At 46.3% G+C, this 18,676-nt stretch overlaps 2 protein-coding genes across 2 annotated transcripts in view; both read left to right on the top strand.

The window, feature by feature from the left end:
* Positions 1 to 7,740, top strand: part of psme4a (proteasome activator subunit 4a) — a 47,347-nt gene extending 39,607 nt beyond the window's left edge. Inside the window, exons 44-47 of the mRNA XM_061959058.2 lie at positions 2,507 to 2,669; positions 2,743 to 2,876; positions 2,954 to 3,094; positions 6,908 to 7,740. Of these exons, the coding sequence (XP_061815042.1) occupies positions 2,507 to 2,669; positions 2,743 to 2,876; positions 2,954 to 3,088 (432 nt within the window). The 3' untranslated portion in view covers positions 3,089 to 3,094; positions 6,908 to 7,740. The remainder of the gene's footprint in view (positions 1 to 2,506; positions 2,670 to 2,742; positions 2,877 to 2,953; positions 3,095 to 6,907) is intronic.
* A 3,969-nt stretch (positions 7,741 to 11,709) lies between these two features.
* gpr75 (G protein-coupled receptor 75) lies at positions 11,710 to 18,175 on the top strand. Its single transcript, XM_061959067.2, has 2 exons — positions 11,710 to 14,235; positions 14,339 to 18,175. Exon 2 carries the CDS (start codon positions 14,442 to 14,444, stop codon positions 16,050 to 16,052), a length of 1,611 nt encoding a protein of 536 aa, XP_061815051.1. The 5' UTR covers positions 11,710 to 14,235; positions 14,339 to 14,441; the 3' UTR covers positions 16,053 to 18,175.
* Positions 18,176 to 18,676: the final 501 nt, after the last annotated feature.

Genomic DNA, 18,676 nt, shown 5'->3' on the forward strand with positions numbered 1-18,676 from the left:
GAGACCTAAACCTGCAGCCACCAAACCAGATACCCTCAACGCCCTGACTGCGCCTAGAAATTATGTCCATAAAGGCTATGAACAGAATCGGTGACAAAGGGCAGCCTTGGCGGAGTCCAACCCTCACTGGAAACGGGTCCAACTTACTGCCGGCAATGCGGACCAAGCTCTGACACTGGTTATACAGGGAGCGGACCGCCACAATAAGACAGTCCGTTACCCCATACTCTCTGAGCACTCCCCACAGGACTTCCCGGGGTACACGGTCGAATGCCTTCTCCAAGTCCACAAAGCACATGTTGGGCAAACTCCCATGCACCCTCAAGGACCCTGCCGAGAGTATAGAGCTGGTCCACAGTTCCACGACCAGGACGAAAACCACCATTCTGTGTGTTAATCACAAATAATATTATTTATTTAACACATAAACCTTAGGCTCTGGTTAGGCTAATTAGATAAAATAAGCAATAATCAAATATATTGCATAACAAGGCACTCATTAATAGCTGACAAAAATAAATGTATATATGTCGAAGGTCCTGGGTTCGATCCTCGGCTCGGGATCTTTCTGTGTGGAGTTTGCATGTTCTCCCCGTGACTGCGTGGGTTCCCTCCGGGTACTGCGGCTTCCTGCCACTTCCAAAGACATGCACCTGGGGATAGGTTGATTGGTAACACTAAATTGTCCCTAGTGTGTGAATGTGAGTGTGAATGTTGTCTGTCTATCTGTGTTGGCCATGTGATGAGGTGGCGACTTGTCCAGGGTGTACCCCTCCTACTTCCCGAATGCAGCTGAGATAGGCTCCAGCACCCCCTGCGACCCACGAAAGGGACGAGCGGTAGAAAATGGATGGATGGATGTTGTGCTAAAATAAACTAAATAAATAATCAATGGTTCTTAAGTAAACTGTCAATAAATTAAATGAAAATACAGTTTCACAAGTCATAATGTCAAAAACAAGTAATAATTCAGTCATAATTTTTGCACTGAAGTAACTTCTCTATGTCCTTAGCTCCAGATTAGAGATGCGCGGTTTGCGGGCACAACCGCGGAGTCCGTGGATTATTCGCGGATCGGGCGGATGGAATTTAAAAAAATTAGATTTTATCCGCGGGTCGGGTCGGGTCGGGTCGGGCGGTTGAAATAAAAAAAAATTAGATTTTAAATAGATTCAGGCGGGTGGCAGTTAAACCAATTCGGAAATATATATACATAGTTAAATGTTGTTACCCACATACGAAAAACGAGCAGGCACCTGCTGCATATGCCACAACAGAAGAAAAAAAAAAAAGAGATGGACACTTTTACGGAGCGGAGAAGGCCCCCGACGCCTCGCCGGGTTCCGGGACCGAGGCCCCTTCGCCCGAGAGGGCCCCACCGGGAGCCGTAGCTGAGGCGATCCGCGAGAAGGGCCCGACGCACGTCCAGGGTCACCACCGCGCCCACCGCACCGACACCCCGCCTCGTCCGCCTTCGCCGCGGCCGGCGTCACGCGCAGCAGGTAAGCAGCTTACCTGCCCGCCACCCCCGTGGCCGGGGGCTCGTAACAGGGTCACTCCGCGCGCTCCGCCCGCGCAGCTTACCTGCCCGCCACCCCTGTTGCCGGGGGCGCGTAACAGGGGTCACTCCGCGCGCAGTGCGCTCACGAAAGGGGTGGGGCTCACCCTGGTTGATATAGACAGCAGGACGGTGGCCATGGACGTCGGAACCCGCTAAGGAGTGTGTAACAACCCACCTGCCGAATCAACTAGCCCTGAAAATGGATGACGCTGGAGCGTTGGGCCCATACCCGGCCGTCGCCGGCAGCGAGACGCGCTTGGAGGTGCGCTCAGCGCGGCTCCCATATGATTGCGCACTGGTGTGCGTCTGGGTCGTGACAGTGTGGCACGCGAATGTCTGTGCTGCATTGGATCAGTCTCCTTTCTTTAACAGGCAAAAGCTTTATAACCTCACTAATGCCTTGCATCGTCTATATTAGATATATAACAACGGGCGGATGGCGGGCGGGTGCGGTTCTGATCAAATGTTACATCGGGTGGATGGCGGATGGTTGACGACTTTCTGATGCGGTTGTGGATGAAATAATTGCCTATCCGCGCATCTCTACTCCAGATATCTTCTGTTTAGTTAAGATTTTCATTACTGCCTCAAGTGGTGGAAAAGTGTAATACAACTGAGTGCCACTGCGGGCCACAGCTGAGAAACAGATATTTTTTGGTGGCCCAACTATGGGCCCCTGCCCTTATGGTTAAGAAACACTGCACTAAAGCAAAGAATAATTTTGATCTGGAGGCCTTTTCTTTGGAGATGACTGTTCCGCATATAAAATCTGAGGGGGGAAAAGACATTTGGATCACACCTGACTCCATAACACCTCCACCCTCATTCTCAAGCAGATGCTATTTCCATCTTGTTGTTTCTATGATTGTCAAAGGGAAAAGGGGAACTAATGTCATTAGACTGCGCAAGTGCACTAGCTAGTAATGTTTTTGACTTTCTCTGCAGGTAAGAGAAATGGCCGCCACCACACTCAGTGGCTTCCTCCAGTGCAATTTCCTGCACATGGATTCCCCCATGCAGACTCACTTTGAGGCTCTGTGCAAGACTTGCCTTCCTAAAAAGAGGAAGAGGGGCATTGGCACAATAGGGGACACTGTACCTTCTGCAGGTGAGGCGCCAGTTTGACCTCTAAAAATGTATCCATACTTCCCTTTCACCTCATTTTGTTGCTGTTGTCACAGACCTGGTGCGGCGCCATGCTGGGGTTCTTGGGCTAAGTGCTTGCATCCTTTCCAGCCCATACGACGTGCCCACCTGGATGCCCCAGCTGCTAATGGACCTGAGCGCCCACCTTAATGACACTCAACCTATTGAAGTATGTCTTATTAGAATGTATTTTTTTCACCATGGGAAAGTAAAACGTAACCTGAATGTGTGTTTGTGGTCCTCCAGATGACTGTGAAGAAAACCCTGTCCAACTTCCGCAGGACGCACCATGACAACTGGCAGCAGCATAAGCAGCAGTTCACAGATGACCAGCTGCTGGTGCTCACTGACCTGCTGGTGTCCCCCTGTTACTATGCCTAAAACCTGGTAAAGCATTTCACGTGCAACCATTTTTATTACAATACACCTTCTCAAGGGACAATACAATATAAATCATAGTTAACAGTAGTCAGTGTACAGCTTGTATAGCCAAGTGGAACCTCAATTTACTAACATATTTGGTTAGTTAATAGAAAAGTTTGTATACTGAAGCAAATTTCTCCATAAAAAACAATGTAAACATGAATAATAGGTTTCAGCTTTGACAAAAGTACATAATTTAGTAAAAGTTTGTACACTTTGAACACAATATAAATTCGCTATACAGTACTTAGGGCAGTGGTTCTTAACCTTGTTGGAGGTACCGAACCCCACCAGTTTCATATGCGCATTCACCGAACCCTTCTTTAGTGAAAAATACAATGTTGGGTTTTTTTCAAATTCAAGACAAAGTTATATGTTTTTGATAACACTTTAGTATGGGGAACATATTCTAAGTAACAAAGACTTAATTCACAGTTTTTTGGACACTAGGGGAAGATATTCTAAGTAACAAAGACTTAATTTAGAGTTATTTGGTTCGGGTTAGAGTTAGGGTCAGGGTCAGGGTTAGAGGGTTAGGGTTATAATAAGGCCATGCCGAATAAGGCATTAATAAGTACTTAATAATGACTAGTTAAGAGCCAATATGTTACTAACTTGCATGCTAATAAGCATTGATTGATTGATTGATTGAGACTTTTATTAGTAGGTTGCACAGTGAAGTACATATTCCATACAATTGACCACTAAATGGTAACACCCGAATAAGTTTTTCAACTTGTTTAAGTCGGGGTCCACTTAAATTGATTCATGATACAGATATATACTATCATCATAATACAGTCATCACACAAGATAATCATCAGGGTGTATACATTGAATTATTTACATTATTTACAATTCGGGGTGGGGGGGGGGGGTTAGGTTTGGTTGTTATCATCAGTCATCAACAATTGAGAACAGAGAAATGGATATTGAAACAGTGTAGGTCTGACTTGGTAGGATATGCACAGCAAGTAGTGGACATAGAGAGAGAGAGAGAGAGAGATCAGAAGGCATAAGAAAAGTATCTACATTTGATTGTTTACATTTGATTATTAACAATCCGGGGAGGGTGATAGTTTAGGGTTGAAGTTGCCTGGAGGTGTACTTTTATTGCGGTTTTGAAGGAGGATAGAGATGCCTTTTCTTAACTAATTAATGGTGCATATGCGCCCCATACTAAAGTGTTACCATGTTTTATTACTGGTGCACAACATGAACCGTGCATGAACATCACCTTGTTCAAAGAACAAAACCAACACAGTGCATAAACTCACAACAAATTACACTCCTGCAAGTCAGTGTGACTTCTGCTGTTGCCGTATCCGTAATACGCCGATAGGGAGAAGTTTTTATTTACACGATAAGTCGGGTGTGTCTTGACCTCCGCCGAACACCTAGGGTTCGATCGAACCCAGGTTAAGAACCACTGACTTAGACAAACTTTATTGATGCTCAAGGGAAATTGTTCCACACAGTAGCTCTGTCGCAAAGGATGGAAAGGGTAAGAATGGAAAGGATAATGCAGGTATAAAGTAGACTATAAATGTACCATAGTAGCAATATAAAATATAACATATATGTAATATTTACATATTATATATACAGTATATAATATATACTGATATGTTATATTATATTGTATTTTTATATAATATATACAATATATAACAAATCCCAATTACCATGTACAATATTACAGTATATGTAACAACTGCAGCAAAAAAAAAGGACAGTATAAAATAGAGAGTACATCCAGCAGAAAATATACATTGTAATCAAAGAGAGGTAGCTAACATAGAAGCGGTCAGGTGAAAGACAAATATCATCTATTGCTGTACGGAGAGTGATTATACAGCTGGATGGAGTGCGGAATGAATATGTTGTATATCAAACAAACATAACGGGGTGATGGATCAACTTTCTATTTATTAACAAAGCCAAAACAATAGCTAGCTGAACTGTCCGCATTTGTAGCCACCCTGCTGTAACACGCACACACACACTGTCACTAGCCCTGTGGTGCACTACAGTTTGAAGAGTATTACACGGTTACTCTGCCGAGCTCTACACAGCACCGACACTCAACAACAACACATCATTTGCCGACTATAATTACTGGTTTGTGTAACTGTTCTGGGTCGGCACAATGATGAGACTTTTTCCACTGTTCTCAGCTTCATTTATTTTCCTTCCAACCTGCGGGCGACAATCAGACAATGTCGGTATCCCGTCTTTCTTTGGCTTACGCCCTCAGCCATGTGAAACTTTTCTGTCACATATACATCTTTAACCATTTACAATGAAAAAGACAGATACAAACAGTCTGTAAAATATTGAAATGTATATTCTAAGCGCCATTCCGTGGCAGAACAAAACATGCAACATTTGCTATAGTTAACACCTTAGGAATTAAAATAAAACCACAAACCTGCGGGCGACAATCAGACAATGTCGGTATCCCGTCTTTCTTTGGCTTACGCCTAAACACACAGAATAACACTGTTACCTACGCGCGTAAGCACACACACGCACAAACACGCACGCACACACTGAACAAGTCTCATTACCTACACATTGTTGCGTTTGGACCAGTTGTTCCTCCCAGGGAATTCAAGTCTCAAGTCGCTCCCAAGCTCTTTACGACACTTAAAGCTGAGTAGAAAAACCACCAGAGACAGAATAGGTATTTTGTAATATATTTGCAAAGCTTTGCAAATACATTGAGACCAGTCCAGCATAGAACATTCAATCGCGCCGCCAAGATGGTCTGCCCCCCCCTGAAAAACCCTCTCCCCTCTTAAGTGTCTCTCTCTCCCACCCTCGCAGTCATGTCCCTCCAGCCAAAACACATGCTCATTGTCCTCCGCACCTGGACATAAGGCTAGATAAGAGAAAGGAGTATCTCTCTTTCTTACATTCCTCACTCAAGGTTAAGCACACAGTATAAGCAGACAACCAAAAGACCACAATTGGAAGAAAAACACTAGCTGTTTTGTAATATGATTATGAAATAAAAGAAGTAACACTTAAATTCGGATATATGTAAATATCTGCCTCCGACAACATGTAGGCACACACACACACACACACACACACACACACACACACACACGCACGCAAGCACGCACGCACGCACACACACACTGAACAAGTCTCATTACCTACACATGTACGCACACACACGCACGCACGCACGCACGCACGCACGCACGCACTGAACAAGTCTCATACAACAAAGAGCGGCCGTTTGGCGCCAATGTTAGCGATGTAATGTTACCTGGAATCTGAACTTAAAACTAGAGGACAACACAGGTAAACATATTCACATTCTTGGTACACACATTCATTGATTAAAGATCTAATTTCTACCGAAAAACAAGGAAAAGGTCGGTGGGACCGTCCGACCAAGACTCACCCTCAGCCATGTGAAACTTTTCTGTGAGGGGAGAAGGGAGGGGCTACACAACCCAGGAGAACTACAGGAGCTCAGGAGGGACAAAAATATATCAAACCACCCTGTCATAGGCGAGCAGAAAAGATAACTATTTGGAGATAAAATTCACAAACAAAATATAATAAATAACAAAGGTGTATTTTAACTCCGTTACATTTGCAAAAAAATATTTTTAACCCAAATAGGTGAAATGAGACAATCTCCCACGGCACACCAGACTGTATCTCACAGCACACTAGTGTGCCGCGGCACAGTGGTTGAAAACCACTGATTTAAGTGACAATACTTTCTGCCATCATTTTTTGCTTCATTTCTTTCAGACCACACCAGCATGAAGGTGGGGGCTGCCTTTCCCAAACATCAGCCCACCCTAGCCAGGAAGTGGCACACATACATTGATTAAAATGTTGTGTATTGGATGTATAGTATGTAGCCCTTTTACATTTCCTCTATACTTAATATTTAAGGATCACTCATGGCAGGGATGGACGCCCTGCAGCGTGTAACATTTCTGTACAGTTGTTTGCGTGCGCGTTGGGACGCTTGATGACGCGTGCGGTGTCGGACACATTTCTCAGGATTGTATCCCAAGAATCAACTCTGAGCCAACACGAAGTCCCAATGGAGGACATGCCGGCTCCCCAAGGTTTAGACTGTAATGAAACTATGTTTGTGTGGCTGTTTGAGCTAGATGTGATTATATGCGGCGTTGGCGTGTGGATATATCATGCTATAGCAAATATGCATACACATATTTATTTATTTTAAGTTCTTAAAATGCTGCATTTTATTTTCCTAGAAAGTGTTTCTTCGGGTTCCATTTTTTTTTTTTTTTTTAAAAGCACTAGAGCCTATTGGGAGAGGGTGCGCTCCCCCCGATGCGGTGCTGTGATGTTTTTGTGATGACCCGAGCACATTTTTTTCTAAGGTTTCCCAGTGCAAAACTGTGTCCACTTCTTTTTACCATCTATAACATTGACTCTCCTAGAACTTACTGTTTTTTCTCTCTTCCTCGAGGACTTGGAAAGAGTCCAAACATTGAAGCATTTAGTACCTCACGTTTGTATAGTGTAGTGCCAAACTTGCAGTGGTTTTTTTTTTTTTTTTTTTTTTTTGGTAGTTGTACTGTTTACCTGTTGTATATTATGTATCAATAAATTGTTTACTACAAACAAATGTCTTAAATATTGATAAAAATTATGAAAAATAATTTCTGCTGTTGGCAGGAGCTCTGTGCTCTTGTGTCATCCTTTTGTGTTCCTGATGTTCCCCTCTTGTTTTCATGTGGTTTTTTTGCCTTTTGTTGGGGACCCTTTGGGACTGTGTGACAAGGGGTGGCACTTTCGTGACTTCTGCGGTGGTTTTTTTGTGGGCTTCTGGATCTGTCTCCCGGGAGCCTTTTGGCCATGGAGACCAGCTGCTGGGTCTCTGCCACACCAGAGTCCGTTTTGAGAGACTGGAGGAGATGCGGATGGAGAGACAGGGCTGCGGGACATACAAGCTTCACGGTGTCTTGGCTGAATGAGCAGGTATCGGACAGCTCGGTCTCCTTGGACGCATCCTCGCTCATCCATGCGGACTGGACACTGGCCGAGAGTTGGTGGGCGGCCGAGGGTGGAGTCTGCTCTCTTGGTTGCTTTGTTGGGTCTGCTCCTGTTTCTGGCCATGCCGACCCCACCCCAGCAGACGATGCATATGTTTTTGGTTTTACTTTAGTGGCTGTGTGTAGAAGTGTCTGGTTGCATCAGCTCTACTCTTTTAATGTCCTTTGTGTTCTTTGGATTTTCCCCTCTCACACACGTTTATGTGTGCTATGGCTCCTCTCTGAGCTGCCACCTTAACGTGGTAGAGGAGTTTGCGTGTCCCAATGATCCTAGGAGCTATGTTGTCCGGGGGCTTCCATGCCCCCTGGTAGGGTCTCCCAAGACAAACAGGTCCTAGGTGAGGGATCAGACAAAGAGCAGCTCGAAGACTTCTATGGAAATGCAAGAACCGAGACTCAGATTTCCCTCGCCCGGACGCGGGTCACCGGGGCCCCCCTCCGGAGCCAGGCCCGGAGTTGGGGCACGATGGCGAGCGCCTGGTGGCCGGGCCTGTCCCCATGGGGCCCGGCCGGGCACAGCCCGAAGAGGTAACGTGGGTCCCCCCTCCAATGGGCTCACCACCCATAGCAGGGGCCATAGAGGTCGGGTGCAATGTGAGCTGGGCGGTAGCCGAAGGCAGGGCACTTGGCGGTCCGATCCTCGGCTACAGAAGCTAGCTCTTGGGACGTGGAACGTCACCTCGCTGGGGGGGAAGGAGCCTGAGGTAGTGCGCGAGGTATAGAAGTTCCGGTTGGATATAGTCGGACTCACCTCGACGCACAGCAAGGGCTCTGGAACCAGTTCTCTCGAGAGGGGCTGGACTCTCTTCCACTCTGGCGTTGCCAGCAGTGAGAGGCGACGGGCTGGGGTGGCAATTCTTGTTGCCCCCCGGCTCAGAGCCTGCATGTTGGAGTTCAACCCGGTGGACGAGAGGGTAGCTTCCCTCCGCCTTCGGGTGGGGGGACGGGTCCTGACTGTTGTTTGCGCTTACGCGCCAAACAGCAGCTCAGAGTACCCACCCTTTTTGGATTCACTCGAGGGAGTACTTGAGAGTGCTCCCCCGGGTGATTCCCTCGTTCTACTGGGGGACTTCAACGCTCATATTGGCAACGACAGTGAAACCTGGAGAGGCGTGATTGGGAAGAATGGCCGCCCGGATCTGAACCCAAGTGGTGTTTTGTTATTGGACTTTTGTGCCCGTCACGGATTGTCCATAATGAACACCATGTTCAGGCATAAGGGTGTCCATATGTGCACTTGGCACCAGGACACCCTAGGCCGCAGTTCTATGATCGACTTTGTAGTTGTGTCATCGGATTTGCGGCCTCATGTTTTGGACACTCGGGTGAAGAGAGGGGCGGAGCTTTCTACCGATCACCACCTGGTGGTGAGTTGGCTGCGATGGTGGGGGAGGATGCCGGACAGACCTGGCAGGCCCAAACGCATTGTGAGGGTTTGCTGGGAACGTCTGGCAGAGTCTCCTGTCAGAGAGAGTTTCAATTCCCACCTCCGGAAGAGCTTTGAACATGTCACGAGGGAGGTGCTGGACATTGAGTCCGAGTGGACCATGTTCCGCACCTCTATTGTCGAGGCGGCTGATTGGAGCTGTGGCCGCAAGGTAGTTGGTGCCTGTCGTGGCGGTAATCCTAGAACCCGTTGGTGGACACCGGCGGTGAGGGATGCCGTCAAGCTGAAGAAGGAGTCCTATCGGGTTCTTTTGGCTCATGGGACTCCTGAGGCAGCGGACAGGTACCGACAGGCCAAGCGGTGTGCGGCTTCAGCGGTCGCGGAGGCAAAAACTCGGACATGGGAGGAGTTCGGGGAAGCCATGGAAAACGACTTCCGGACGGCTTCGAAGCGATTCTGGACCACCATCCGCCGCCTCAGGAAGGGGAAGCAGTGCACTACCAACACCGTGTATGGTGCGGATGGTGTTCTGCTGACCTCGACTGCGGAAGTTGTGGATCGGTGGAGGGAATACTTCGAAGACCTCCTCAATCCCACCAACACGTCTTCCTATGAGGAAGCAGTGCCTGGGGAATCTGTGGTGGGCTCTCCTATTTCTGGGGCTGAGGTTGCTGATGTAGTTAAAAAGCTCCTCGGTGGCAAGGCCCCGGGGGTGGATGAGATCCGCCCGGAGTTCCTTAAGGCTCTGGATGCTGTAGGGCTGTCTTGGTTGACAAGACTCTGCAGCATCGCGTGGACATCGGGGGCAGTACCTCTGGATTGGCAGACCGGGGTGGTGGTTCCTCTCTTTAAAAAGGGGAACCGGAGGGTGTGTTCTAACTATCGTGGGATCACACTCCTCAGCCTTCCCGGTAAGGTCTATTCAGGTGTACTGGAGAGGAGGCTACGCCGGATAGTCGAACCTCGGATTCAGGAGGAACAGTGTGGTTTTCGTCCTGGTCGTGGAACTGTGGACCAGCTCTATACTCTCGGCAGGGTCCTTGAGGGTGCATGGGAGTTTGCCCAACCAGTCTACATGTGCTTTGTGGACTTGGAGAAGGCATTCGACCGTGTCCCTCGGGAAGTCCTGTGGGGAGTGCTCAGAGAGTATGGTGTATCGGACTGTCTGATTGTGGCGGTCCGCTCCCTGTACGATCAGTGTCAGAGCTTGGTCCGCATTGCCGGCAGTAAGTCGGACACGTTTCCAGTGAGGGTCGGACTCCGCCAAGGCTGCCCTTTGTCACCGATTCTGTTCATAACTTTTATGGACAGAATTTCTAGGCGCAGTCAAGGCGTTGAGGGGATCCGGTTTGGTGGCTGCAGGATTAGGTCTCTGCTTTTTGCAGATGATTTGGTCCTGATGGCTTCATCTGGCCAGGATCTTCAGCTCTCACTGGATCGGTTCGCAGCTGAGTGTGAAGCGACTGGGATGAGAATCAGCACCTCCAAGTCAGAGTCCATGGTTCTCGCCCGGAAAAGGGTGGAGTGCCATCTCCGGGTTGGGGAGGAGATCTTGCCCCAAGTGGAGGAGTTCAAGTACCTCGGAGTCTTGTTCACGAGTGGGGGAAGAGTGGATCGTGAGATCGACAGGCGGATCGGTGCGGCGTCTTCAGTAATGCGGACGCTGTATCGATCCGTTGTGGTGAAGAAGGAGCTGAGCCGGAAGGCAAAGCTCTCAATTTACCGGTCGATCTACGTTCCCATCCTCACCTATGGTCATGAGCTTTGGGTTATGACCGAAAGGACAAGATCACGGGTACAAGCGGCCGAAATGAGTTTCCTCCGCCGGGTGGCGGGGCTCTCCCTTAGAGATAGGGTGAGAAGCTCTGTCATCCGGGGGGAGCTCAAAGTAAAGCCGCTGCTCCTCCACATTGAGAGGAGCCAGATGAGGTGGTTCGGGCATCTGGTCAGGATGCCACCCGAGCGCCTCCCTAAGGAGGTGTTTAGGGCATGTCCGACCGGTAGGAGGCCACGAGGAAGACCCAGGACACGTTGGGAAGACTATGTCTCCCGGCTGGCCTGGGAACGCCTCGGGATCCCCCGGGAGGAGCTGGACGAAGTGGCTGGGGAGAGGGAAGTCTGGCCTTCCCTGCTTAGGCTGCTGCCCCCGCGACCCGACCTCGGATAAGCGGAAGAAGATGGATGGATGGATGGATGGCTATGAGGTTTTTTCTTCATCCCTTGGCCTCAGTCTGGAGTCTGGACCCCCTCTCCAGGGGCCCACGCTTAGACTGAATATATTTTTTCTCACCCCTCCCCAGCGTTTACCTGTTTCTCACCTTTTTTGTAAGGGGCGCCGGAAGTTGGCAGACCCGTCAGCGATCCTGTTCTGTCTCCCGGTAACGTTTGTCTGATCTTGAATGGGATTGTGCTGAAAATCTTAATTTCCCCTCGAGGATTATTAAAGTATTTCTGATTCTGATTGATATTCTATACCAGGGGTCACCAACGCGGTGCCCGCGGGCACCAGGTCGCCCGTAAGGACCAGATGAGTAGCCCGTTGGCCTGTTCTAAAAATAGCTCAAATAGCAGCACTTACCAGTGAGCTGTCTCTATTATTTAAATTGTATTTATTTACTAGCAAGCTGGTCTCGCTTTGCTCAACATTTTTAATTCTAAGAGAGACAAAACTCAAAATAAAATTTGAAAATCCAAGAAAATATTCTAAAGACTTGGTCTTCACTAACCGACAAAGAAACAGATAACAGATTTGGTGTCCAGTTCAAAGTGTGACATGATTTATTTAAAAATTTGAGAGTTGACTTTTGTATTTTACATGAGTTATTTTTTGTACAAACATGGTGCAGTCATTCATGATTTGTTAAAAAATGTTAGTGGCTAGCTAGTTAAAATGAAATATTGTGATTTCACAAGACTGTCTTAGAAGTGATCATTTGAAAATGTTCAATTGGAAAAATGTGCACTTAGAGAACATATAAAAATAAAGTGTTGCATATTGATATTTATCTGTTTCTATATATATTTATTGTGAGAAATCATTAAGATGATCAGTGTTTCCACAAAGATAAATATCATTAATTATTAATAATAACAGAGTTAAAGGTAAATTGAGCAAATTGGCTATTTCTATTTATTTAAGTGTGTATCAAACTGGTAGTCCTTCGCATTAATCAGTACCCAAGAAGTGGTTCTTGGTTTCAAAAAGGTTGGTGACCCCTGTTTTATACCATCCATGAAGTGCAAAATATAAATGAACAAAGAGTTTTTATATTTGGAAAAATGAATGGTATGTTCCCATGTTAAAGTTAAGTAGGTACAAAAACAAACCAATGTATAATAAAGGATAAGATAAAACTTGGTTGAAGTGAATGTTCCAATATCATCAACACTATACACAGCACAAAAGACAGTGGCAATAACAGCACACAGGAACAAATGAGAATTATTCCGGTTATAAATCGATTAAAAATTTTCAAGAATCGATAACATTTTCCGGGAGGAGCTCAAAGTAAAGCCCTGCTCCTCCACATCGAGAGGAGCCAGATGAGGTGAGTCGGGCATCTGGTCAGGATGCCACCTGAACGCCTCCCTAGAGAGGTGTTAAGGGCACGTCCGACCAGTACGGAGGCCACGGCCGGGGAAGACCCAGGACACGTTGGGAAGACTGTCTCCCGGCTGGCCTGGGAATGCCTCGGTATCCCCCGGGAAGAGCTGGACGAAGTGGCTGGGGAGAGGGAAGTCTGGGCTTCCCTGCTTAGGCTGCTGCCCCCGCGACCCGACCTCGGATAAGCGGAAGAAGATGGATGGATGGATAACATTTTTAAAAAGCTGTGTGTTTACTCGCTGTGCATGCATGTCATACGTCAGCAGCCAACAGGAACTTTTGTAACGTGTTTTGAAAAGGATTTAGTTTAATTTATACACCAGATGTTATATTGTGAGGATAAATTAGAATTGAGACTTGGTTCTGAATAGATTCGTGAACTAAGCTTCCCACCCAGAGTAAAAAAATAAATAATAAAATAATAATTAATCAATAAATCTATGATTCATACATTTCTAATACATACTATTGCATGGGGTACATAATATAGTACGTTTAGACTAAAATGACCGAAATAAGGATATCCTTAATGGGGTAACCATTTTGCTGTAGTGTGACGTTCAAGATCTCCTTTTAAAAACGGTAATAGCCAAACACAATGGGATTACGTGACTTAAATACGCACACTGACCGTGTATAATAATACAAATACATTGATAAACATGTACAATAATTGTATGCACTCGTTGAACGCAGTACTATTGATGCTCATTGCTCGCATACGTCGGCTGTGACCTCATGATCGTTTTTTTCCAAACCGCGCAAGTCCGGTTGTATTCTGGGTAAAAAAAAAAAAGAAAAAAGAATGAATACATCGACTAAGAAGAAGAAAAAGAAGGGATGGAAAATACAAGACAAATAAATGAGCCGAGGCGAGTTTGCTCTGCGAATGCGTTAGAAACAGCGAGGATGAAGGTGATGGTGCGTTTTATGTTGTCTTAATGGAGCCTAAGTGGATATTTTTCGCCTCGAAGCTGCGGTGCGTTCACGTACCGCGAGGATGCTTTAAAATAGAAACATGGGCTGAAATAAATGACAGGATCAACTAAAGAAGGTAAGATTCGTTGGGGTTTTAATGTTTTTGCTCAAATGATTCCTCTCTTCTCACACGTGTGTTGTTTTATTGTTCGATTTATATACTGTGATTTTATTTGTAGGAGGCACCAATGAGGGAGGCTGTCATCATGTTGGCGTTTCTTTCCAGAGGAATATTATGTGACTCTTTGACATTTCATTGTTATTATTATTATTAATAATGATATGATGATGAACAGCACGGTGACGCCATCAGACCTGACGGATGTGCCCAAGCAGGTGAACTTGAACGGCACCCAGGCGTCACACGGCCCCCCGACATGGGCGCTCATCCACACGACCACGTTGACCTTCTGCTCCCTCCTCCTCGTCTTCATCTTCTTCCTGGGTTCCTACGGCAACCTGGTGGTGTTCCTCTCCTTTTTCGACCCGGCCTTCCGCAAGTTCCGCACCAACTTTGACTTCATGATCCTCAATCTGTCTTTCTGCGATTTGTTTATTTGCTGCGTGACTGCGCCCATGTTCGCGCTGGTGCTCTACCTGGACGCGGGCGGCGGGGGCGGCGTGTCCAAGAGCTTCTGTTTCGCCTTCCACCTGACCAGCTCCGGGTTCATCATCATGTCGCTGGAGACGGTGGCGGTCATCGCCCTGCACCGCCTGCGGATGGTGCTGGGCCAGCAGCCCAACCGCACCGCCTCCTTCCCGTGCACGCTGGCGCTCACCGCCCTCTTGTGGACGTCCAGCTTCACCATGGCCGCCCTCCTCACCATGCGGGCGTACCCGCGCAGGGACGGCCCCTGCCTGCCCCACTTCGGTCTCGGAGGGGGCCGGGCCCGGCTGGTTCTGTACGCCTACCTCGCTGACTTTGCCTTTTGTGTCGCCGTGGTGACCGTGTCTTATCTGATGATCGCGCAGACCCTGAGGAAGAACGTCCAAGTGAGGAAGTGTCCCGTCATCACGGTGGCTGCCAGGTGCACGCCGCCTTTGGTCGCCACCGGCTTCGAGGGGGTGCAGCGCGGCTCTCAAGGCCCCCCTTTGTACCGGAAGCTCCAGAACGTAAAGACGCACTCTTACCCCAACCAACCCGTGGTTCCGGGGGCGGCGCAGGGAGCCACGTGTTGTCAGCTGGTGTCTACGGTCAACTTGGCCACCGCCAAAGACTCCAAAGCCGTGGTCACCTGTGTCGTCATCGTGTTCTCCGTCCTGCTGTGCTGCCTGCCGATGGGGGTGTGCTTGGCGCGGGACGTCCTGTCGCCCGAGAGCAGCTTCGCGCACCACCAGTTCGAACTGTGCAGCTTCGTGCTCATCTTCCTCAAATCGGGCATCAACCCTTTCGTGTACTCGCGCAACAGCGCCGGCCTGCGGCGCCGCGTCCTGTGCTGCGTGCACTGGGCGGCGCTGGGCCTGCTGTGCTGCAAGCAAAAGACCCGCCTGCACGCCATGGGCAAGGGCAGCCTGGAGGTCAACCGGAATAAATCCTCGCACCACGAGACCAACTCGGCCTACGTGCTCTCGCCGAAGGCCCAGAAGAGACTGGTGGACCAGGCTTGCGGGCCGAGTCAGTCCAGGGATTGCGCCGCCAGCCCTAGAGGTGGGCGCAGGCCCCGCCCCGCCAGCACGTCCACGCCCATCAACACCCGCATCGAGCCGTACTACAGCATATACAACAGCAGTCCGTCGGCGGGGCCCAGCTCGCCCACCAGCCTCCAGCCTGCCAGCTCACAGACGTTCGCCTTTGCCAAGTCCTACGTCGCCATGCACTACCACACCCGTAACGACACGCTGCAGGACTTTGACAGCACCTCAGTGCAGCAGATCCCCGCCCCCTCAGTCTGAACTTTCACTTGGGATCTGTTGTGTTCTGCAGCAAGAAGGTTGCGGGTTCGAACCTCGATATTGCTGAGTGGAGTGTTCTTGTGCTTGGGTTTGTTCTCTCTGGGAATGCCAAGTGGTTCCCATAATGGATTTGATTGAATTTTATTTAATACCATTTTAATATGTATCTATACCATTTTTTGTGTTTAAAAACATTTTTTATATTAACATTTTTGTTTATAATAATAATACATTTAATTTATAAACGCCTTTCAAAAAAACCCAAGGACACTTTACAGTATAGAACAGGGGTGTCAAACATACAGGTTTTATTCGGCCCACGGATGAAGTATAAAAATGAACCTGCAATTTTTGAATGAAAGAAACAGCTGTTCTAAAAGTGTCCACTAGATGTCGCAATAGCGATTCTTTGTATCTTTGTGGATGATGCTGAGTATGTACAAAATAAGTACATCAGTCGAGGAAAATGATCAAACTACATACCGTATTTTTCGGACTATATGTCGCAGTTTTTTTCATAGTTTGGCCGGGCTGCAGTGCGACTTATATATGTTTTTTTCCTTTTTTATTATGCATTTTGGGCAGGTGCGACTTATACTCCGGTGCGACTTATACTCCGAAAAATACGGTAAATAAAATACTGTAATTTGATTTTGAGATATTTTTTTAATCTTGATAGATTGAAAATTAACACCAATGAGTTGACTGATGAACATTATCACATAATTTATTCAGAAAATATAAATGATTAACTGCAACATGTAAGTGTAAAAAAAACTAGGGCTGCGACAACTAATCGATTAAATCGATTATAAAAATAGTTGACGATTAATTTAGTCATCGATTCGTTGGATCTATGCTATGCGCATAGATGTATTTTTATTTTTTTTTATAAACCTTTATTTATAAACTGCAACATGTACAAACAGCTGAGAAACAATAATCAAAATAAGTATAGTGCCAGTATGCTGTTTTCCCCCCAATAAAATACTGTCTCTTTTATCCGATTATTAATCGAATAATCAAAGTAATAATCGCCAGATTAGTCGATTATCAAATTAATCGTTAGTTGCAGCCCTAAAAAATAACCCAACAACATTATGATTTGTACATTTTCAGAATGTGTTTGTTCTATTTTTAAACAAAGAAAACAATCTGAAGTTGTCTTTATTTTATCAGTCCGGCCCACTTGGGAGTAGATTTTTCTCCATGTGGCCCCCGATCTAAAATGAGTTTGACACCCCTGGTATATAAACAATATAAAACAACAAAGGGTACTGTACTTTATATCCTTACATGTGAACCTTCAGTTTTCCATTTTACATATGGATAGCAATTTTGAGGCCTTGATACACGCACACACACACCCCTATTACTTCAGACTGTGCAGTACACAACCACCATGTGTCCGACCAGGCATTTAAAAAAAAATAAAAAATTATCAACTGTGTACAATGTACCATAAGAGTTGTTCAACAAAACAATTCAAAACTAAACTATATTTTCATTATCGTGGGCCTGTCACATTATTTTTAATGTGACTCACCACATATTTATGTGGCCACACCACCGCATTTAAGGTGGTGTGGCCCGCAACATAATTTTAGTGGCCTTATACAATATATCAACTGGTGAGAAACAATTATAAACTACAAAAATATTATAAACTTAGTAATTGACAACTTTCATATGTTTTTCGCATCCATCCATTCACTTTATTTTGGACTTATGAACTTATGAACATGTCATGACACCAGTGAGGTAATGGAACCCTGAAATTGGCTGTAATGTGTAAATGCTTGTTTGGTGTGTCAGACCGGATAGACTGACCCTTATAAATCACCCGGGATAGGCTCCAGCTGATCATGAACAGGATACGCAGTGTAGAAGATGGATCCATGGTGGACAGTGACGTAAAGATCAAAATATTTTTGCTGTGTTTTTTGGGGTATTCCTGATGTTCCTATGAATCTAACTGCTGTGTTGCACATCTGTGGGCTGCTACAACCTGACATCGGAGGCCTTCAGTGCACACACAAGGCTGTAGTTGAATTTTCTGCTTTTTAACGCATTTATTTGTGAACCCCAAGCACACTTTTTAACACAATAAATGTTTGGCAAGTGCTGTGCTGCTTTCTTTTCAAATGAGGCTCATTTGTGAAGTAGTTGTTATAGCAAGGGGTCTTTAATTATTTGTGCTATTTTGTCTTAGCTGTATTATTTTGTGTTTATTTTTCATGCTTTACACAATATATAGGCTAAAATTATGACTGTTGAATTTTAAATGTAAAATGGTTTATTTTATTTTATTGTTGAGTTGAGGTGAGGATTTAAAAAAAACAAAGCTACTTCAATGCCTGACTCATTTCCAACACTTAACGTTATAGTATTGATTAAGCAGCAGCACCACCTGGTGGCCTTACAAAGAATAACATGAACATCTGATACTGTAGAGCAGGGGTGTCAAACTCATTTAAGCCCAGAGGCCACATGGAGGTAAACCTATTCCTAAATAGGCCGAAATGGTGAAATCATGGCACGAGAACCTTACAAATAAAGACAACTTTAGATTGTTTTCTTTGTTTAAAAATAGACCAAGCACGTTCTGAAAATGTACAAATCAT

The sequence above is a fragment of the Nerophis lumbriciformis genome, linkage group LG02 (assembly GCF_033978685.3).
Source record: "Nerophis lumbriciformis linkage group LG02, RoL_Nlum_v2.1, whole genome shotgun sequence".
In the NCBI taxonomy this organism is placed as follows: domain Eukaryota; kingdom Metazoa; phylum Chordata; class Actinopteri; order Syngnathiformes; family Syngnathidae; genus Nerophis; species Nerophis lumbriciformis.

What these genes read in the sequence shown, in the direction of transcription:
- gpr75 (XM_061959067.2), top strand. Translation starts at nt 14,442, where the DNA reads ATGATGATGAACAGCACGGTGACGCCATCAGACCTGACGGATGTGCCC.